This window comes from Daktulosphaira vitifoliae, unplaced genomic scaffold, assembly GCF_025091365.1.
Source record: "Daktulosphaira vitifoliae isolate Bord-2020 unplaced genomic scaffold, ASM2509136v1 Scaffold_1, whole genome shotgun sequence".
NCBI classification, from domain to species: domain Eukaryota; kingdom Metazoa; phylum Arthropoda; class Insecta; order Hemiptera; family Phylloxeridae; genus Daktulosphaira; species Daktulosphaira vitifoliae.
In genome coordinates, this window is record NW_026099572.1 from 89,193,170 (window position 1) to 89,217,114 (window position 23,945).

A 23,945-nucleotide genomic window follows, 5' to 3' on the forward strand; every position below is an offset into this window, starting at 1 on the left:
GATTATCTCTGAAGTTTGAATTTCAAACTTAGATTTTTAAACTTCATTACACTCTTTTAATCATTAATACAGATTTGGGTTAGTTCCTCTGCCCAGTGAGAATTTCTAGTGATCTCTCAAATACAGACTCTTAAATATAAACATATTATGATGATCTAGCTTGTTGACATCATATGTCGTTAAACCCTAACTGTATGAGTAGTCTACGTTAATTATACAAGTATTACTATATGCGTTACGTCATCGTTACCCAGTTTAATCTGTGATTATTGTTCAAATAGCCTTCAATATGTCATCGTATCCGCTAATTACCGATGGCACTTGATAGTATAAGACACTCGCCTTACACGAGTGCCTTAGAAGTGTATTAATCTCGCAGGGGGCTGACAACGCCTACCAGAAGACAGAAATAAAGATTAATTTACAGTTATTGCACCTCGCAGGGTGACGACACAATTAATTTATCATTAATTACCGGTTACATGTTTTATGCCTATTGCAGCTTCGCAAAGGTGGGGTCGTGCAGTTAGTTTTTATTTAGAATTATTCTAAATGTTAATCCTAATCAATACTATAGTATTTTTTATAAATTTGTCTACTGCAGACAAATTTATTCTATACAATAAAAAAACAAATTTACTCATCTCGTGTATAATTAAAACAAACAACAGTGACGTTAATTTAAACTTAATAATGTTAAGAAACAAAAAAATACAAACTTAAAAGATAAGATACGTTCTTCTTCTCAGATTTTATCCTTGCAAAAGAATGTTCAATGAATTCTGAAAGCCACTCTTATCTATTTCCCATCGGAAAAGAAACGGTAGGACAAAAATGACATGTATTGAGATTACATGTTGAAGCATTGAAGAGTGGTCGTTGTCGAAACGTCTATAATGATAACAACAGCAACGACAACGACATTAACAAAAGCAACAACAGCACGTGTAAGGGAGCTGGAAGATTTATGACTAAGGGAAAAAGTAAAAGCATTCCTCTTCCAAGAATACTCCAAAATCTCCTGTAAAAGATTAACCGCCCAACATTTTCTCTTAACACCCTTAATCGCAATATGTGATTCAACCGGATGACCACATTAAGGTTTGCCTTGGTGCCCTTTTCACACCACCTACANTATTAAGGTTTGCTTTGGTGCCCTTTTCACACCACCTACAGCCCGTAGGTACAAACACACCTGATAAATAACTTAAGTATTTGTGGCCTTCATTTCGATAAGTGGTATAATAGATTCAATCTGACGTACATTATGACTGCAATGCGCGGTTGACCATCCGGCTGTTACAAAGTAGACCAGTGGGTTGTCGCGGCGTATTAGACACGGTCCTACATCGCTTCACGTTACACAGAGACCCGCATCCTTAATAAGCCGTCACCCTACTACGTGTATAAGGTAGTTTGACTGACTAACACTATGCGCCATTGCTACAGTAATAAATTCCCGCAAGTGCCGCACGTCAACGACGGGCCGTCGCAAATATATGTTGAAGTCAATTTTGTTCCTACCATTTTCCATACATATACTTGTTCTTTTCGAGCAACCGACACTGGACCCTCTCACGTTCAATATGTATTTATTTCTATAACTAGACTACGATTATTATTCTTAATAACTTATTGTGTTTAATTTGGGCGTATAATTGTAAAGTATACTAAACAGCTAAATGCCACTTACCAAAATAAGCATTGTATTGGCTACGTTTATTTGATCAAATACCTCAAAAATCATTTTAGCTTAAGACGATTTATTTAAAGTATAATTTGATAAATTTAAAAAGTTAATAATATTTTATCAGAAAACTAATCAGGACAGCCATTTTTGTTGATATAATTGATTATATCAAAACAACCCCTTCGAGTAGCTTCATAATTAGTATTTCTACTCCATGGACAATTATGTTCATGGGCATATTTTAAACAATGAAACTGACCATTTGCAGCAGCAAGTCTTGTAGTGCCTTCATCCCATTTACAACCATTTTCGTGGGCATACATTAAGCAATCTAAATTACCACGCATGGCAGCAGTAGCTATTGTTCCTTCATCCCAATTACATCCATTTTCATGAGCAAATTTCAGACAACTAATGCAACCACTCGCAGCAGCTTCCCTTGTTGTGCCTTCGTCCCATTTACAACCATTTTCATAAGCATATTTTAGGCATCCTACATTTCGATTCGCAGCAGCTCCTCTCATTGTACCTTCAATCCATTTATATCCATTTTCATAAGCATATTTTAAACAGTCTAAATTACCATGCACCGCAGCTGTAACTAATGTTCCTTCATCCCACGGACACTCCTTTTCATAAGCATATTTTAAACAGTCTAAACAACCACTAGCTGCAGAAGCTCTGGTTGTGTCATAATCCCATGGACACCTATTTTCATTAGCATATTTCAAACAATCAAAATGACCACTAAAAGCAGCAGCTTTAATTGTGCCAATAGCCCATGGGCATCCTTTTTCATGAGCATATTTTAAAATTTCTAAATTACCATAACTTGCTGCTACTTCTGTTGTTCTTTCATCCCATGGGCATCCATTTTCATGTACATATTTTAATATTTTAAAATTACCTCTTGCTGTAGCCGCAGTAGTAATGCCATTATCCCATGGACATCCATTTTCGTGAGCATATTTTAAAATTTTAAAATTATTTCTTATGACAGCCGTAAATATTGTGTCTACATCCCATTGACATCCATTTTCATGTGCATATTTTAAAATTTTAAAATTACCTCTTACTGTAGCCGCAGTAGTTATGCCATTATCCCATGGACATTCATTTTCGTGAGCATATTTTAAAATTTTAAAATTATTTCTTGTGACAGCCGTTAATATTGTGTCTACATCCCATTGACATCCATTTTCATGTGCATATTTTAAAATTTTAAAATTACCTCTTACTGTAGCTGCAGTAGTTATGCCATCATCCCATGGACATCCATTTTCGTGAGCATATTTTAAAATTGTTAAATTACTACTTTTGACAGCGGCAAATGTTGTGCCTACAGCCCATGGACATCCATTTTCGTGGGCATATATTAAACATTCTAAATGACCATTTGAAGCTGCTTCAGTAGTCGTATATTCATCCCATTCACAGCCACTCTCGTAAGCTATTTTTAATGTTTCTATATCACCTATTTTAGCAGCTTTTCTTATAACACCTTTTTTAAAAGGGCATATTTTTTTTTCACTCAAATATTTATTTTCAATACCTAAATGAACACAATAATTAATTCACTTATGCTGTATCAAATTTTAATTAGATTAATAAATATTATTTAATTAAAAGAGTGACAGTCGCGTTACATGGACATCACCTTTATCAGTCGTTGTCCTACTACGTGTATAAGGTAGTTTGGCTGACTTACACCAAGTGCAATACGCCACGCTACAATGTCCAGCAAGTGGCGCACGTCCGATATCGATCCGCCGCAAATATACGTTGAAATCAACTTCGTAACACCACCTTATACGGATCTTTTCGGAAGTATCTCCCAACGCACTACATCTAAGCAAATTTCTTTTTATTATTGATTTAGTTGATTCATTTTAGTGGTGGTGACCATCTTTATATGTTAGGAAGTCATATGGTTTTTAAGTAATCGGCCCACAAATATAAATAAAATTGTTTTCAAAATTTTCTTTGCATAACNGAATATAAATAAAATTGTTTTCTAAATTTTCTTTGCATAACACAGGTGTCATAAAAATTTAAGATTATTATTAAATATATATTTAAATACAGAGGTATGGCCTAGTCGGTAACGTAGCAGTGCTTGACGCGTATTACCTCGGATTCGAAACTCGGTCACGAGCTATTTCATTTGCCGAATGTGATATTAGTTCGGTAATTGACGTCGCTATCTCTCTCTTTGACGATAGACTAACCACCTGACTATGCCGCGACCTCACTGTGCTGAATTTTTATCTTTAATTTAAATATATGCCTTACTAGTTAAATTTACTTAGAAATTTTTAGTAGAACTTTTTTTCAACGAAGTCAATTGGAATAAAAATGTGTTATGCATTTTTATAATTAATCAAACTTAATATAATATTTTATTATTCTATAATACATTACAATTATTTTGTCAGTACATGTTCCACACCCGAAAGTGCAACACGTGTGTTCATTATCGCGTTATCGCTTTTTAAGCTCTAGATTTACGCACGCTAACAGATAGTATGGCTTTTTTCGTTTAAAAACAATTATTTCTAACTCTTAAAATAAATGATAACTTTTTACACGATGATCTCAAAAAATGGCATCAAAATTCAAATTATAATTTGGCTAAAACTAATGTTGAATCCTTATTTATGGTAAATTATCCAACAGAAAGAGGAATAGCTTTAATAACGCAATTTTTATAGTTGCATGACAACTGACGAGGACCAAAGACAATATTTACTACAAGTTGTATAAGAGCATCGCAATGATTATCCAGACTGTAGAAAGTTAGCTTTAATGTTATCAAAAAAATGGAACTTACCTTCTTATTGTATTATATTTAATAAAAAATAATATGTTTAATTAAAAAAAAAATATTTGAAAAGTATCTAAAGACAATCGCCACTTATTTATATTTTCAAGAATATCATATATTTTAACTTATGCATTATTTATAAAAAAAAATATATTCAGAACTTAATTAATTTTAATGATGTACTTTAACTAAAACAAGCAATAAAAAATTTACTCATTTGAGTGTATTATTATAAAAATTTATTACAATATTAAAAATCTATTGTTACATTCAAGTGAAACTAAAAAAATTTTTTTATTGATTTATAAAGCAACATGTTATCAAAAAAATTGGAATATTATAGACTGGTAGTAGCACACGCAAAAAGAGTTAAAAAATTATTAAATTTAATAATTTGAAATTTCTAAAAAAAAATGCAAAATATTAATTGTTACGATGGTATTTAAACTCGTACCCATAGCGTAAAAAACACAAGTGTTATCGATTCGGCATCTGTTCGTCGCTTTCTTCGGATGATAAAATTGGCGATCCAAGCTGATTCAAATTTTAAAGTTACTTTTTTCGACTTAAAAATAGCAAACAAATTTAAATAAGTTCAACTTTATATTCTATGTCAATTAGATTATACGATATTTATGAAAGTCATTGTATTCTCCTTGTAAGATATTTTGAAATAAAATAAAAAAAAAATCCAGTATTTTAAAACAAATATAGCATTTTTTTCACCGTGAAGAAACTATATTTCAAATTTTTTTTTCATATATTCATGGAACATTTTCAAAAATTATATTGAATAAGATTAACTTGTGTGCGCGAAATTGATTTTTTGAATCCCCCTGTGGGCAATTTTACAATCAGATATTTAAAAAAGTTTAATATATAAAAGTGTCAGACCTTCCGGAACATTTTTAAAAGTTAATTTTTTGTGAAAAATTTATCATTTTAAATCCCTCCCTGTGGCTAGTTAAAAGGTTAAATTTATGAAAAAATATACCAAATGATAGGTAAAGATATGGCTGTTTTTATTAAAAAAAATTGAAAGAATTTCGAAAATTAGCGATTTTTAAATTTGTAATTTTTTTGGAGATTTCCTCCATTTACGGGGAACAAAGGAAATGTTTTCAATTTTTGAGGGTTTTGTCTTCGACTAGATACGATTTGTGTTCTTTTGACGTATTTTTCATATAAATTGGTCCAGTGAGAGATGGGAGAAAGTGATAACAGATACAATAAAAACAATTTTTTTCAAATGTGGATTAAATTATTCAAGGATACATGACTATAAATAATTGATAACAATTTTTTTATAATAATACACAGAATAGTCGGGTCTGAAAGGGTTAAAAATGTTTTCTTTTTGGGGGAGGTCAGATGAATTCGTCGCTTGCGATGGTTTAATCGTTTTAAGTAATTTAATGTTTAAATTATTCTTATTGGTTTGATTTTTGTTGTATAATATGGTTGAACAATTCTTTTTGTAGTTGTTCAACGTTGGGCGGCAAGTTGTGTATTGAGTAGTGGTTACCTTTGCGATTGTGATATAGAGTTAGTATCGGCATTCACCTGACCCAGAGAATATCTAACGTACGCGCGAGCGTTCAGCTGTAATAAAAATTTTATCAATAAAGTTGTAATAAAAATAATTGTGGTGTTGATTATTACCTTAAAGGAGTGATAGTTACTCCTTGCCGTCCAGGTGGGGGGGCTGCCGGAGGCAAAGGTGCGGGGAGTCTTGGGTCCACTAACCATTTCCGGACACTACACTGTAGGCTATTTACCTATCACATTAAGAAGGGGGGCAGTGCGACCTGTTTACGGTTATAACAAGTGACGCCGCGGGCCTTTCCCATCCAGTATACCAGAGACCTTTCCTAGAGTGGGTTCGCAGAGGCTGCTCTTTACCAAAACTGCTCTTTAGCCGATATTTAAGGTGCTCGGGAGAACACCACCTTGGATAAGAACCAAAGCTGGGATCAGAGTGCGATCCCATATCAGGTTAAGGGTCATGCGCGCATGTCGGAATAACTCAGCCCCACGTATCCCTCAATCATTGAAACCAAGCCCAACCGAGTTTGACACCATGAATCTGGTACACCTAACCGTCAGTGTGGGTTTCCAGACTCCCCGGTTTACCAGTGTCGCAAAAGCATCCTTGGACTGGTCGCAGTCGACGCATACGTATCTCTGATGTGCCTTTGACCAAAAACCCATTCGGGTTCATGGCTGCAGGACTGCTGAAGTCTCCAACCTATTAAACCAGAAGCCTGGAATAGGGATATGGAGATACAGTAAACCCGCAAAACATTGGTCCTTTGTTCGATTGAGTGAAAATTTACTTATTTTGGGTAGTGCGTTATTTTAGTGAATGCTAACCTCGTGACAAAGTGTGGTCTTGACTTAAAAGTATTAAGTCAAATTTGGGGTTTGAACACTTGCGTTCAACTCTGTTGTGCTTATAAATTTTTAACTTGGATTACTTGAAAAAAAAAGAAGGGATTAAGCAGTACTAATTAAGGTAAAATATTAGTATATTTATATATATATGTGCATATTCTGTATACAGTTGTTTTAATTTGATTGCCACAAAATACTTGTGCGTAAAATCCGTTTTGTATAAATACTTTTTTTGTCATTGTAAATTATATTGGAGCAAAGAGAGCGATAGTGTCGAAGAAATAATAGGCTAACAGGCAATTCCGTTTCGGGCGTATTATTAGCGTGTAAAAAAACAATGGCAGAATTAGCGAGTCTTATCTCGCAGAGAAGGAAAATGAAAGGCCGCGTCACGCGCCTTACTACTTATATGCAAGACAATGCAGCCAAAATGGATGTTGATCAGCTTGCACTTCAGCCAGAAAAGGTGGTGGAGACATGGAACGATTTTGAGGAAGTGCAGGCATAAGTAGAAGGGTAATCTGATGATCCATACTATACTATAGACATACTATACGATGAAGTATAGAGAAGATTTCGATGATATATACTTCATGAACGTTGCTTGTACTAAGAAAATTTTGGGAACAGTATTTTTTACGGAAGAAGAAGAACCAGAAGTTCAGACTCTTTTAAAGTTTTTAAAATCTCGTTTTCGAATTTTAGAGGCTGTAAATATGGGAAAACAGGAAAAAGAGTTCAAACAGCCTATGACAAGAAATAAATTTGTTAGGTCTAACGGATTTGCAGTTACGAGCGAACTAAAATGTTTTGTTTGTAAACAAGTGCATACGGTGCATAAATGTCCGACACTTTTATGTCTAAGTGTAAGAGAGAATTAAAAAGATAATTAAGTTAAATCTCTGTAAAATTTGTTTACGAGTGCATGTAGGCGAACGATGTACACAACGGTGGTGTCCTAAATGTTCGCAATCGCGTAATAGTTTATTACATATACCGCGGGAAGATAAGCAAGTTAATGATATGCCCGTATTGCGGTTATTCCCAGGTAATCAAAGTAAACATCAAATGAAAAAAAATGTAAACAATAATACTCCGTCAACTTTGTCTTCGTTTCATTCACGCATGCGTCAGTTCAATACATTGATTCTTTTATCAACTGCTACAGTAATAATTTATGATTATCAGCGGCGACCTCTTTTGTGTTGTGCATTATTAGACAGCGATTCACAACATAATTATATGACTGAATCGGTAGATTAAAGCGCCGGAAAACATTATGCGTTAAGGCATTAATGCCGTCACGCATACGTCGTCACATATAATTTCGGCTACTATGGAATCGCGTGTATCTGAATGCTTGCTTTTATTGGATTTATTTATTTTACCAAAATTAACAAGTAATTTGTCATCTAGACCGATCAGCGATTCTTTATTAAATAAACCTAAGAAAACAATACTTGCTGATCCGTCATTTAATAGTCCAAATTGCATCGATTTAATTTTGAGCGCCGAAATATTCTTCGATTTAATTAAACATGATCAAATTAAACCAATGGACAGCGGCCCGGTGTTATAAAACACGCATCTCGGATGGGTGATCGCCGGTCCGGTTCCAGCAACTACGTTAGACAAGCAAGAGTGCTGTATGTCGGCGGTATCGATAACCGAACTGGCAAAAATTAGTGAGCTTGAAGACCTTATAGTACAGTTTTGGAGACTAGAGGATATTCATGCTAAAGCTCCTTACACATTAGAGGAGAATATTTGTATGAAACATTATGAATTAAATGTTCGTCGCTCAACGGATGGGAGATTTACAGTTGTACTACCATTTAAAGACCCATCTATATTGGGTAAATCATATTACATGACCTTGTATCGATTTTTATATTTAGAAAGGCCACTTCAGTCTGATCCACAGCTTAAAAAAACATAGAAACAATTTATTGACAATATATCATGCTAGGGCATGCAGAAAAAGTTGATCGTCTATAGAAGAAGAGCGTTGTTATTACATGCCTCACCATGCGGTCATAAATGAGCACAGTACGAGTACGCGATTAGAAGTGGTGTTCGACGCATCTGCGAAAACAACGTGTTTATCAAAGAATATTACAACGAGAAGATTCTAGTCAGTCTATTAATATTCTCTACCTCAAGACTATTACCTATGGAATGATAACCTTTTCGTAATTGGCGGTAGTTTGTTTGGAGAAGCTGGCCGCTGAAGAGTAGGAACAGTATACTGAAGCCTGTCAATCGATATGTCAAGATTTTTATATTGATAATTTTTTGGATGGAGCCCTCACGAAAAAAGAAGTATGTCAACTGCGTGACGAACTAATTACCGTCTTGGGTAAAGCTGGATTTGAATTGAGTAAGTGGGCTAGAAACGAATCTGGTATATTAACGACTAATTTAGAGCATTCTGTAAATCAAAATTATGGTAATACAGTACCAAAAAATATAGTAACCAAAATATTGGTTATGTACTTGAACAAAAATAATGACTCATATCAGTAAATGGTAAAAGAATACAACAAAGATGTTCCTATTACCAAGCGTTCTATCCTAACTGAAATAGCGTCAATTTTCGAACCGTTGGGACTAATAAATCCAGTGTTCATTAAATTCAAAATTTTAATTCAAAGGTTATGGCAATTAAAAATCGGATGGGATAAGAAGATACCCGAAAATATAAAACGAGAGAGGAAAGAAAGCCGTGAAAAATTATATGTAATAAATATATTGTTGATATCAAGGCAAATAGTAGGCGACGGCAGTATAAGCGAGATTGAGGTGCATGGGTTCGCGGATGCGTCACTTACGACGTACGGTGCCTGCTTGTACTTACGTGTAATACAAAATGATGGTCAGTGTGTTGTAAATTTAATTTGGTCTAAGTCTCACGTCACCCCTCTCAAAACTGTGTCATTGCCGCGACTCGAATTGTTAGCAGCCGTATTATTAGCACGATTAGCAAATAAGTATGGGCGCAGTTTGCGATTAAATATTATTAATTATTTTTATTGGTCCGATTCTACAGTGGTACTTTCGTGGATAGCATCGCCGTTAGCTAGGTGGAAAACGTTTGTAGTCCACAGAGTAGGAGAAATCCTTGATCTCACATCTATTGTACAATGGTATCACGTGCGTACAGCTAACAACCCGGCAGACGTGGTCTCACGTGGCATTTGCCCACTTCAGTTAAAGAATTTAACAATTTGGTGGAAGGGCACCAGTTGGTTAGTTAAGAAAAGCTCTGAGTGGCCTAGGTCAACTTGACGAAGATCGTCGAATAGAAATATTGATAGAAGAGCGCGCAAGTGTTGGTGTCAGTGGCTAAACATGACTTGTCAATTTTAAATAAATATTTGTCATTAACAAAATTTCAACGCGTTTTTGAATATTGTTATCGGTTTGTGAATAATGCGTTAGCTAAAAAGCGTAAATTAAAGTGTCAGTACGGACCTGTACAGGCTGATGAAATTGAAAAGGCGACTACATGCATAATAAAGGTCATTCAAAAGTGTTACTTCGGTGAGGAAATACAAAGTATTCAAAAACTACGTACAATAATATCAAAAAGTAATTTAATACGTTTAAATCCGTTCTTGGATGAGAAGGGCGTGCTCAGAGTTGGTGGTCGTTTACGAAATCAGCTGATTTGAGCTTGTTGCAGCGTCATCCAATAATATTGCCGGCTAAGTGTGAATACACGAAATTAGTATTTACTAACGAATTTAAAACTTATGCACGGTGGACCGCAATCGATGTTGGTGTCGGTCCGTTTAAAACATTGGCCACTAAATGGACGAAGTATTGCGTGCCATGTTTTAAATATAAGTCCATTGTAGTCCAACCAATCATGGGTGATCTGACCGCTGAGTGGTTAGAACCGTCTAGGGCGTTCCTTAAAATAGGTAATGATTTCGCGGGACCGTTTTACGTTAAGTCTAGTCAGCGAAAAAAGCCCCCGTGATTAAGACGTACTAGTGCATATTCGTGTTCTTTGCGACCAAGGCCATTCACATAGAGTTAGTAAGTGACCTGACCACGCCTGCGTTTATTTGTGCACTGTAGCGTTTCTGTGATCGTCGCGGTCTTTGTTCAGATATTTTTTGCGACAATGCTACGAATTTTATTGGTGGAAGACATCAGCTTGACGAGCTACGCTCTTTATTTATGTACAATAAGCACCAAGAGCAAGTTATAAATCATCTATCTAGGTAGTATGGTCACGAGATTACCTTCAGCAGCTACAGGAGCGAAGCAAGTGGGTGTCGTCTTCTAGTCCTCGACTAAAACCAGAAACTGTCGTGGTAATCCGAGAAGACAATTTACCTCCTCTAAAATGGAACCTGGAGAGAGTAATCAGTGTCACTGAAGGAGCGGATGGTAAAGATTTAACAGCTGTACGATTAATATTTATATAGATTTTGATTTTTTTTTACAAGAAAATGTAGATAAAATTTTGATAACGGAATTTTGAGTTTTATACAATATTTTTTCCAAGAAATAATTATGGGAATAAATTAATTTTTTTTCCGGTTAGAAATGTTGGTAACATTGTGTTTAAAACAGTTGATAAGTATTAAATAATATTATTTACTAATTGACAGCTATTTGAATATAGGTGCGCTGTGGGTGTACCATGGGTAGTTATGCCTCTTGGTATAATTACTGGTTCATATTATTGTTCGCGCGTATTTTTTGAAAATAGCCGGCGGATGATTAATCAGCACGACATTTTTACTTTATTATTTTGTCGTGAACTGTATTTAATATTTTAAAATAAATTATTAATATTACTGATATTATTATAAAAATAATATGCTTCGTGACGAATAGATTTTAGAATTATTAGGTGATGAAAACATATCGGAATACGGAAGTCCAAGAAGTGAAACTGAAGAAATTGATTTTCCATTTGCAGAATTTTAATATTTGTTAGATAATTTTGATAATGATAATGATGATTGCTTAATTGTGTAGGACGAAGAATGGGTACCACCACCATTAATCATAACATGTAAACGTAACATAAAATGGCCTCAAAAACCTTTTAATCAGCCAACTCTCAAGTTAGATGACGTAGAACAAAATAATAATATATTAGAATTAAAATCACCTTTACAATACCTTTCTGAGTATTTTTATAATAATGTTTTCGAAAATATGGCTTATCATACTAATTTTTATGCGATTCAAAAAGGTGTTACTAGATTTAAACCTACTGATATGTACGAAATGAAACGTTTAATCGGTATTCATATTATAATGGGTAATTTAAAATATCCACGTGTACGTTTGTATTGGCAAAAACATTTGGAAGTAAATTTAGTTGCTCTAAATATGACCCGAGACAGGTTTTTTCTTTGCGCAATAATTTACATATCGTCGACAACAATGAAATTCCTAATGGAAAACCTTCTCAGCTTCGCATCGAAATTAAATAATAAAAATATAAAAAAAACAAATTTTATTAAAATTAACACTTTTTCAGCTTTGCATCGAAGCTAAAAATTATATATAAGAATATGTTAATATAATTTTATTTAATTAAATAGATTTTGATTTACAGTGTTTTTATAATCACTGAATTACAAGATCGACCAAGAAATTTATTTGATAAACTTAATAAATATAAATAATGTAAAATCAAATTTACCTTCGTTAAATATCAAACAGGAAATAATCATAAAAAAATATGATAATTGCCATTTCTAGAATAAAATAAAATAACCTTTTAGATTTCAATCAAGTACTTCTACAAAATAAATTACTCACCTCCATTTTACTCATCTTCTTTTAACTAGTGTTTAATTTAGTATTATGTACTGAATGTCTAATGACAAATTTCTAGTTAAATAGGTCTATATATAACAAATCACCGACATAAATAATTATTATTTTATATTATTTAATTTAAAGAACTGATTTTAAGTAAATAATAAAGTATACAAGATAATCGGTTTGACATAAACCACTTGATTACACGCAAAATAAATACGATATTATATCGAGTGGTTTATGATAAACTGATCACATTGTATATACTTTACTATTTACTAAATCTTTATAGTCAGCTTATTCATACACATGTAAAAATATGTTCAAATCGGGATCGGCATAAACATATTCTTAATTAAATAAAATAATGTGAATTATTATCATTAATACATTTATATATATATATACATACATAATGTTAATTTAACGCTAGTCATCTGATTTTTCTTAAAATAATAATCATATTAAGAATATTATATTGGGTAATTTTTAGTATCATTGATTTCTTGTTTTGTCAGTTATTTTGCAGTTCATCCCTTACATTTTATAAGACTATCAACTTAATTTTTCCTACGATGCGAAGGTGAGGAGTTATTAATTTTACTATGATTTATTTATTTTTTTTATTTAAATATTATTATTTTTTTAGCTTCGATGCTAAAAGGGCTGAGAAGGTATTGGTTTTACTATGATATTTTTTTTTTCTGTGCCTATTACCACTTTTTTCAGCTCTTATTTCTTTCAACAATACGTCAAAAGATCACAAATCTTATCTAGTCGAAGACATTATCCTCAAAAATTGAAAAAATTTTTCCTCGTTCCCCGTAAATGGGAGAAAACTCCAAAAAATTACAAATTTAAAAATCGCTAATTTTTTCAATTTTTTTTACTAAAATGTGCCGTAACTGTTTTAAAAATGAACAAATCATTATAATTTTTTTTTTATAGATGCTTGATGTCTTTGTAAATTTGACCCTTTATCTGCCCACAGGGGGGGATTTAAAATGACAACTTTTTCACTAAAAATTAACTTTTTCAATTTAACTTTTGAAAATGTTCCGGAAGGTCTGACACTTTTATATATATCTTAAATTATAGCTAATGTAATATACTTAAATTAAAAAAAAAAAAAATTTGACCTTCAGACTTGTCTTCAAGGTGAAAATGATTACCAAATGCTATTTTCATGTGAAAATTCTCGATTTCATATTTTACATTTTTTACTTTAAAAGACTATAACTTTTTAAAAAATGTATAGATAAATATAATTTTTTTATGAGAAATAATATTTTTTAATAATCTCTTTTTCATTCGACATACTTTATCTTAATCGAGATATTAATAAGGAACCAGCAGATCATGTAGCTTTTGGAATAAAACACAAATTTTTTTAAAATTAAACACTATCTAAAGATTTGCATCGAAGCGTTTATTTTTGATAGTGATTTTAATCACTGTCAGATATCATTATACTTGATCCAACTATACCACTGCACCACTGTGCCGCGACTCCCCTGTGCTGGGTTTTTATTATTATTATTATTANCCTGTGCTGGGTTTTTATTATTATTATTATTATTGTTTGATATTAGACGACAGTTTTTACTCAAGCGAGAAAAAACTAATCTCTTAATAAATGTTACTCTATGCATATATACAGCAATAATTCATTTTATTAATTGAAAGTTAATCGTTCTAAGTAGCCTATTTTTCGTTAAAATTAAATATAGTCCATATTCGAAACATTTGGTCCATATTAAAAATATATACTAATGTATTTAAATTCCACTCTTAAAATATTTTCCCTGAAACTATTTATTATTATAAAGGATAGAAGACTGGACATTTTGTCGAAGAAACGTCAAGTTTCGGGTCAGAATGTTTGATGCGAATAACTTTTTTTGTACGATTTAATTTGTTCTGTGATACATTTTTATATTACACTTTGACTTTGTGTTTATTACGTTTCTTAAATAAAATAGCTATTTAAAAACCTGCACTTAGCGTAAATATTTTATATCCACCGTGCTATTAAAATTGTGTTTATGTGTGCGGCTAAAGTCGAGGTTGGACGCTGGTCATTTAATCAATCTTAATAATTAGTGGGTTTGCTGGCTAATTTTTGGGCTTAACCGTCCTTTAGTAGGTACAGTTAAAAGGTAGTTGTGCTGGTGGCTGACAAGGACCCACCCTTCAGTCTGCTACTTTTGAGCTAGACCATGCTGACGGGTCTAAACTCTACCCCTTAAGTTAATTTTACATACAATAAGTGTAATATCATAAAACATCAAAAATTTGTACACTTACACGTAATTTTTGCAACAATTTATAAATATTTCTTTAACATCATACGTGTTTTATACTTGGAACACATTTTTAAGAAATATAGGTATTTTTAATGAGAATTTGATTTTAATTAAAAATATATATAAATTAGGCAAGTAAAATGGCATAAATTCTATCAAATTTATTGTTAATGTTTAGCTTAAGACGGTTTATTTAAAATATAATGTAATTGACTGTTAAAAATAAACAATATTTTATAAAAATAATTATATTTTAAAACTAATTAGGACATCCATTTTCGTAAGCATAGTTAATTATATCAAAAAAACCTCTTCTAACAGCTTCATAAATAGTATTTCTACTCCATGGACAATTATGCTCATGTGCGTACTTTAAACAATGAAACTGACGATTTGCAGCAGCAAGTCTTGTAGTGCCTTCATCCCATTTACAACCATTTTCGTGGGCATACATTAAGCAATTTAAATTACCACGCATGGCAGCGGTAGCGATTGTTCCTTCATCCCAATTACATCCATTTTCATGAGCAAATTTCAGACAACTAATGCAACCACTCGCAGCAGCTTCTCTTGTTGTGCCTTCGTCCCATTCACAACCATTTTCATAAGCATATTTGAGGCATCCTACATTTCGATTCGCAGCAGCCCCTCTCATTGTACCTTCAATCCATTTATATCCATGTTCATAAGCATATTTTAAACAGTCTAAATTACCATGCACGGCAGCTGTAACTAATGTTCTTTCATCCCATGGACAATCCTTTTCATGAGCATACTTTAAACAGTCTAAACAACCACTAGCTGCTGAAGCTCTAGTTGTGTCATAATCCCATGAACATCCATATTCATGTGCATATTTTAAACAATCAAAATTCCTTGTAAAAGCAGCAGCTTTAGTTGTTCCAATGGCCCATTTACATCCGGTTTCATGAGCATACATTAAGAATTCTAAATTACCATAAGTGGCAGTGACACTTGTTGTTTTTTCATCCCATGGACATCCATTTTCATGAAGATATTTTAAAATGTCTAGGCTACTTCTTTTTATAGCAGCACTAAGTATACCGTCATCAAATGGACAACCATTTTCATGTGCATATTTTAAAATTTCTAAATTACCTTTTTCGGTAGCCGCAATAGTTATACCGTTATCCCATGGACATCCATTCTCATGTGCATATTTTAATATTTCAAAATTACCTCTTAATGTAGCCGCAATAGTTGTACCATTATCCCATGGACATCTATTTTTGTGGGCATATACTAAACATTTTAGATGACCATTAGCAGCAGCTACCCTTATTGTGTTTTTATCCCATGGTAATCCATTTTCATGAGCATATTTTAAAATTTCAAAATTACCATTAAAAGCCGCTAGTGCCGTTATTATTTTATCCCATTCGCATTTGTTTTTATGAGCATATTTTAAGCAATCTAAATGCCCATACTTAGCAGCAACCATTGTTATACCATCATCTAATGGGCATCCATTTTCATATGCATATGTTAAGCAGCCTAAATGACCACCTGCAGCAGCAGCTCTAGTTGTTCCTATATCCCATTCGCATCCATTTTCATGGACATATTTTAAACAAATTAAATTACCTTTTAAAGCAGCAGCTCTTGTTGTGCCTCTATCCCATTTGCATCCATTTTTGTGAGCATACATTAAACAATCTAAACAACCACTTGCTGCAGCAGATCTAGTTATCCCTTCACCCCAATGACTTCCATTTTCATGTGCATATTTTAAACAATCAAAATTACATTTTAAAGCAGCAGCTCTTGTTGTGCCAATGGCCCATTTACATCCGTTTTTATGAGCATAAGTTAAATATTCTAAATTACCATAACTTGCAGCTGCTTCTGTTGTTTTTTCATTCCATGGGCATCCATTTTCGTGTGCATATCTTAAACATTCGAAATGTCCATTTGCAGCAGCGTTTCTAGTAGTGTCTATATCCCATCTACAGTTATTTTCATGTGCATATTTTAAGCATTTTAAATGACCATTTGAAGCAGCAGCACTTGTTGTTTTTTGATCCCATTCACAATCACTTTCATAAGCTAGTTTTAATGTTTCCATGTCACCTATTTTAGCAGCTTTTCTTGTCGTGCCTTTTTCAAACGGGCATATTTTTTTTTTACCCGAATATTTATTTTCAATACCTAAATTAGCACAACAATTATTTAACATTTGCTGTATTTAAATTTTAATTAGATTATTAAAAATATCTTATTAAGAAAGTACAATAAAAAAAATGTAAGTAATGAGCCCCTTCTCCATTTTCTTTAGTTATAATTATTTTGTCTAAATATAACAGTTATACACAATAATAATAAAATTTTATTTTGAATAATATAGTTAAATTAAACTCTTTTGTAATTATAAAATTGAAAAAATACTCTCAATGTCACATTATTTCAGTAGCTCTCCTATTCCAAAAGTATACGATAGTAGAATAATTTTGTATATTATGTTATTAATGTTAATTATATCGTATTTCTTATGAATATTATAATGTAATATTATCAAATAATAATAATTTTAAATGTTATTCAAATAACATTGTTATGATGAATGGATTAAAGGAAACTAATATTAGGGACAACATTAATATTATGTAAATAAAGTGCATTTAATCAACACATTAATTAATAAACTATATATTTAGTTTTTAGATTAAAAATAACATATAAATAAAAGATTTTATCATTAAGTAATAATCTACAAAATCTGTAAATAATTTTAAGAAATTGGTGTTCAATTACAGAAGAAACATCAACTCTTATTTCCTTAATAAATCTTGATTAGTAGTTCTTAGATTCAAAAGTATAATATTTGAATTATTATATATTATAACAATTAAATATATTACAAATTTTGATTATAATTGTATTCTTTTTTTTTTTTAACTCAGATGAAACTAAAAATAATTTTTTTAGAAATTAACAAAGTTTTTTTTATTTATTAATTACATAATTTTTTAAAAATACGCTTGCCACAAGTCTGTTTGCCGTACGATACAACTATTATTCAAGGAAATATTTTCTAGCTGGTCTATGTAGTTTAATTGCTACTTTACTCATAATATTACAACTAGTGCTCGTAACTCTTCTTCTATTAACAGTAATTCGTTTCCCACATCTGTATTTCCAGCACTTCTTGCATCGTGAAAAATTTCTAATCTAACTATAAGTTTATTAGGATCGTTCCAATACACGTATTCCTTAGATCTTTTTTTTTAAATTTTGTAGATTAACACACCACTGCCTGTTTTTGGAGGAAACAAGGAACTAATGATATATTTCTATTTATAGCTTGCATTAGTTTTCAATTTTCCTTCTCGACCTAAAATCATCCTAAGGTGATGATATGGCAATGTACATGGTTATAGGCGAGTCGCAGGGCGAATTTACTATATTTGCGTACTAAGGTACACGCGAATCGCTAGGGCGAATGTCTATATATAAAAAAAACTATTATGCACGAAAAAGGCCATATGGAACACTTTGACAAGGGCCAAAATAGTAACAGCACCACATACACTACGACTCAAAGGATTTTCACATCGATATATACATCGATCATGTACGTAATTATCTAACATAATGAATTTCTCGCACAACCGATGGTGATAGTGCGAGTGGCGTTATCAGTCATAATAAAAATTTAAGAAAACGCCTTCTCGTGATGTATATCTAACAATACCGTCCTTTATTCCAATATTGTGAACACATGGCTTTGAATATATTAAATCTCATATTACTGGAACAATGGTACTCATAAACGTGTTTAAGATTTCTTTCATCTTGCTTGTACTGTATTATCATATTAGTGTTATCTCTTATCAATCGTTTAGGAATTCTAGAATACGTCTATGTTAGGTAAAAACTATCAACGCCATTGTGTCGCTTTCGGCACAAATAGGATGTCATATGAATTTGTTTATTACAAATTAGATCATCAAATACAATGACAAAGTTTGCTTCTAATTTTTAGAGTGAAGGTACGTCTTTATTTCTGGTAAACATAGATAATTTTAAGAAGCGAAGTGTAAGACGCACTATTGTTAATTCAATAATTAACCGATTGCCAATTGAAATGCATATTCCAGGATATTAGTATTGACGGATTTGGCTGATTACGAGTTGGAAAAACGCACATAGAACCATCTAAAAGCGAACGATAGTTCATTTGAAGAAAAAGATGTAAGCGTATGCTGTAACAAATACCATGAAATTTACTACAATTTGGATGTAAAGCTATGCGTAAATTAAAAAATATTAACAGTACGGCAAACTTAGCATTAGTAATCGCTCGTATTGCCATTAAAAGAAAACAAAAATTTAAAACACCCCGCATTATATGAGTACCAAAATTTGGTAAGGTGCTTCAATTCATCCCTATATTTATTGGAATTTCAGCTTTAGTATCGTTGGCTGGTGGAGTATCAAGTATTTTAAGAGCTGCTTGTAATAGATTATTCCAAAATCAACATGGTCTCCTATTTCCTTATTTAGATCCTAATTACAAGTTTTATGATTATAAGTGTAATATATGTATAAATATTTATTATAACAATTAAATATTATATGAAATTGATAATTAATAATTTAGTATTATAATTTTTACAGAGAAATTATAAAAAAATTTTAAAGAATTTATTACTTACAATACTTAAAAAAATTATTGTTATTTATAAATAAATTTACTGGTCTACAAGGAATTTTCATCCAAGACCAAAATATATTTTTCTTAACCTAATTTTACGCCAATTTCAAATATGCAATTAGAATTTCGCATATAACATAAATAATAACAAAATCCTTCTAATTAATATAACGAATATTTATGTTTTATTATTAGGTTACGTAAGAATAATCAATAAATATATTTTAATTAAAAATAAATTGAAAAAGTTATTTTTTCTAAATGCATTTTTAAGTTTTGAAACTCTCCTGTACAAAAGAAATATGATCCGCTTTAAACAAAATGTATGTCGAGTGAAAAAGGTATATAAATAGTATTTATCATAAAAAATTTTTATTAATTCATACGTTTTTCAAAATTTATAGAAATATAAAGTTGAAAATATAAAATTGAGGATTTTATATAGTGATGGGCATTTTCGAGTATTTTAAACTATCAAATAGTATTCGAATTGTTTTTATACTACCGAATAGTTTATTTTTGACATAAACTATCGAATACTTTTAAAAACTATTCAAATGGGCCACCGAATGGTTTCAAAAAATATTCGATTAGTTCTACCTAAAATTTTTATTCAATACACTGAATTAATAAGAAAATTAACGAACACTTAAAATAAATTATTATACAATTGATAATAGTAAAAATTGGTGATGAGCATTTTCAAATATTTTAAACTATTGATTAACTATTCGAATTGTGATTATATAACCGAATAGTTTATTTTTAGCTTAGACTATCAAATAGTTTTTAAATGACTATTTAATAATTCGAATAGTGGACAACCATTGAATAGTTCGATAGTTACTATTCGATATTTCCCATCACTAATTTTAACACAAAAATAGCATACGATAGCCAGTTCACTGTAAACTCAAAATAAATTCCAAAATTATTTTTTTTTCATAATAAAGTATAAAACATTAGCTTTAATTTAAGATATATATAAAAGTGTCAGACCTTCCGGAACACTTTCAAAAGTTAAGTTGAAAAAGTTCTACTTTCTATATGCATTTTTTATATTTGAAGCCCCCCCATATATAGGGAAATAGTCTGATTTAAAAAAAAAGTATATCCAATGAAAGATGTATATAAATACTACTTCTCATGAAAAAATTGTATTGATCCATACATTTTTTAAAAAGTTATAGCACTTTAAAGTAAAAAATGTAAATTATAAAATCGAAAATTTTCACACAAAAATAGCATTCGGTAGCCGTTTTCACCATGAAGACAAGTCCAGAGGTCAAATTTTTTTTTTTCAAATTAAAGTATATTACATTAGCTTTAATTTAAGATATATATAAAAGTGTCAGACCTTCCGGAACACTTTCAAAAGTTAAGTTGAAAAAGTTCTACTTTCTATATGCATTTTTTATATTTGAAGCCCCCCCATATATAGGGAAATAGTCTGATTTAAAAAAAAAGTATATCCAATGAAAGATGTATATAAATACTACTTCTCATGAAAAAATTGTATTGATCCATACATTTTTTAAAAAGTTATAGCACTTTAAAGTAAAAAATGTAAATTATAAAATCGAAAATTTTCACACAAAAATAGCATTCGGTAGCCGTTTTCACCATGAAGACAAGTCCAGAGGTCAAATTTTTTTTTTTCAAATTAAAGTATATTACATTAGCTTTAATTTAAGATATATATAAAAGTGTCAGACCTTCCGGAACATTTTCAAAAGTTAAGTTGAAAAAGTGCTACTTTCTATATGCATTTTTTATATTTGAAGCCCCCCCATATATAGGGAAATAGTCTGATTTAAAAAAAAAGTATATCCAATGAAAGATGTATATAAATACTACTTCTCATGAAAAAATTGTATTGATCCATACTTTTTTTAAAAAGTTATAGCACTTTAAAGTAAAAAATGTAAATTATAAAATCGAGAATTTTCACACAAAAATAGCATTCGGTAGCCGTTTTCACCATGAAGACAAGTCCAGAGGTCAAATTTTTCTTTTTCAAATTGAAGTACATTACATTAGCTTTAATTTAAGATATATGTAAAAGTGTCAGACCTTCCGGAACATTTTCAAAAATCAAGTTGAAAAAATTAATTTATTGTGAAAAAGTTGCCATTTTAAATCCCCCCCTGTGGGCAAGTAAAGAGTCACATATAAAAAAAATATATACCAAATAATAGGTGAAGTCATCAAACATCTATGAAAAAAAAAATTATATTGATATGTTCATTTTTGAAAAAGTTACGGCAGTTTTTAGTAAAAAAAATTGAAAAAATTTCGAAAATTAGCGATTTTTAAATTTGTAATTTTTTTGGAGGTTTCCCCCATTTACNATTCTTAAATTTGAAATTTTTTTGGAGGTTTCCCCCATTTACGGGGAACGAGGGAAATTTTTTCAATTTTGAAGGGTAATGTCTTCGACTAGATACAATTTGTGATCTTTTGACGTATCGTTGAAAGAAATCCGTTCGGTGAGAGCTGAGAAAAAGTGGTAACAGACAAAAAAAAAAAAAAAAACACATCATAGTAAAACCAATACCTTCTCAGCTTCGCATCAAAGCTACTATAAAATTATATACTATGAAATTGTTGTATTACATTGTTTTCAAATTATTATTGATATTGATTTGTAACATGTTAAAAGTAACAATTTTTAACCTTCTTTATTTTGTCCTTTAATGTGAAGGTTTATAATAAAAAAAAAAAGAATTTATTATCATACTTTTAGATGAACTTGCAAGTTTGAAGTTGACATTATTAAATAGAAAAAAATAAAATTGTTAAGATTGATATGCAGTCAGGAAATTTTATAATTACTATTTACAGTATATTTATCAGAAAAGTTCGATTTTTTACATTTATTAGCAATAGATCACTTAAATAAAAATCTTAGTAATCATTTCTAATTAACTTTTGGTGTTTAAAAAAATTCTACAATGAAAATATTCAGAACTTTATTAATTTTAATGATTTACTTTAACTAAAAAAACCAGCACATTTTTTTACTCTATTTTTGTGTGCTACTACTAGACTACAATATTCCAAATTTTTTGGTAACATGTTGTTATATAAATCATTCCTAAAAAAAACCCAGCACAGTGGGATCGCGGCACAGTGAGGTCCAGTATAGATTTAATCTGACAGTGATTAAAATCACTATCATAAGAAACGCTTCGATGCATATCTGTAGATAGTGTTTAATTCTAGGTAATTCATGGATAATTACAATAGCATCATAAACTTCTATTTTCTTAATTATATCATATAATTTTTATAATTAAATTGTTTTCAAATTATTATTGATTTTTATTGTGTTAAAGTAATAATTTTTAAACAGAATTATAAAAAATACCTTGCCACAAGCGGGTTGGAACCTCAGACCCCACGAGAGGTAGCCAAAGTATTACCGACTCCACAACTGTACGTCGCGTAAGCCGAATGATGAAAAAAGTAATTTAACCTAAATCAAATTTCAAAGATATTTTTCTCGACTTCAAAAAAGCAAAAAAATTTAAATAAGTTTAACTTTTTATGCTATATTAATTTTATTTATATAATATTTATGAAAATATGTGTACTCCCCTTGTCAGGTAATTTAAAATAAAATAAACTACAAAACCCAGAATTTGAACACAAAAATAGCATATTTTTGAATATGGTAGTAATTTTTACCATGAAGAAAAATCCAGAAGTCAATTTTTTTTTCAAAATAAAGTATATTACATAAGCTTTAATTTAAGGTATATATAAAAGTGTCAGTCTTTCCAGAACATTTTCAAAAGTTAAGTTGAAAAAATTACCATTTTGAAACCCTTCCTGTGGCCTGGTATGGGTCAAATGTTCAAAAAAATATATAAAGTAATATGTATACAGTGAAGGTATCTAAAAAAAAAATTTAATCATTCGGTTATTTTTAGTTATAAGTTATAAGTTAGATTTTTAAATTTGTAATTTTTTGTGAAATTTCCCCGTTTACGGGGAACAAGGGAATTTTTTCAATTTTTGAAGGTAATGTCTTCGACTAGATACGATTTGTGATCTTTTGACATATTTTTCATCAAAATCGGTCCAGTGAGAGCTGAAATTAAGAGTTCACAGACACAAAAAAAAAAAAAACTCAGCTTTGCATTGAAACTAAAATTAGATATATCATTATTCTTATAGAGAGCGTATTATCCTTTTAGCTTCGATGCGAAGCTGAGAAGGTATTGGTTTTACTATGATGTGTTTTTTTTTTTTTTT

At 30.9% G+C, this 23,945-nt stretch overlaps 2 protein-coding genes across 2 annotated transcripts in view; both read right to left on the minus strand.

Moving 5' to 3' along the window:
* Positions 1–1,818: 1,818 nt before the first annotated feature.
* LOC126896585 (uncharacterized) lies at positions 1,819–7,414 on the minus strand. Its single transcript, XM_050669506.1, has 5 exons — positions 7,314–7,414; positions 3,348–3,538; positions 3,006–3,242; positions 2,760–2,933; positions 1,819–2,603 (listed from the first exon to the last, which is right to left on the minus strand). The coding sequence occupies exons 1-5, from the start codon at positions 7,412–7,414 to the stop codon at positions 1,819–1,821; spliced, it is 1,488 nt and encodes a 495-aa protein (XP_050525463.1).
* A 7,732-nt stretch (positions 7,415–15,146) lies between these two features.
* LOC126909949 (uncharacterized) overlaps positions 15,147–23,945 on the minus strand; it is an 11,088-nt gene continuing 2,289 nt past the window's right edge. Inside the window, exon 3 of the mRNA XM_050692358.1 lies at positions 15,147–17,179. Within this exon, the coding sequence (XP_050548315.1) occupies positions 15,270–17,179 (1,910 nt within the window). The 3' untranslated portion in view covers positions 15,147–15,269. The remainder of the gene's footprint in view (positions 17,180–23,945) is intronic.

Excerpts from the sequence above, each read along its gene's own strand:
- LOC126896585 (XM_050669506.1), bottom strand. The coding sequence starts at position 7,414 with ATGCCTGCACTTCCTCAAAATCGTTCCATGTCTCCACCACCTTTTCTG. Across the intron at positions 3,243-3,347 it reads TAGGACAACGACTGATAAAG|GTATTGAAAATAAATATTTG; the intron begins GTGATGTCCATG and ends GTGTTCATTTAG. Across the intron at positions 2,934-3,005 it reads AACATTTGCCGCTGTCAAAA|CTACAGTAAGAGGTAATTTT; the intron begins GTAGTAATTTAA and ends TAACTACTGCAG.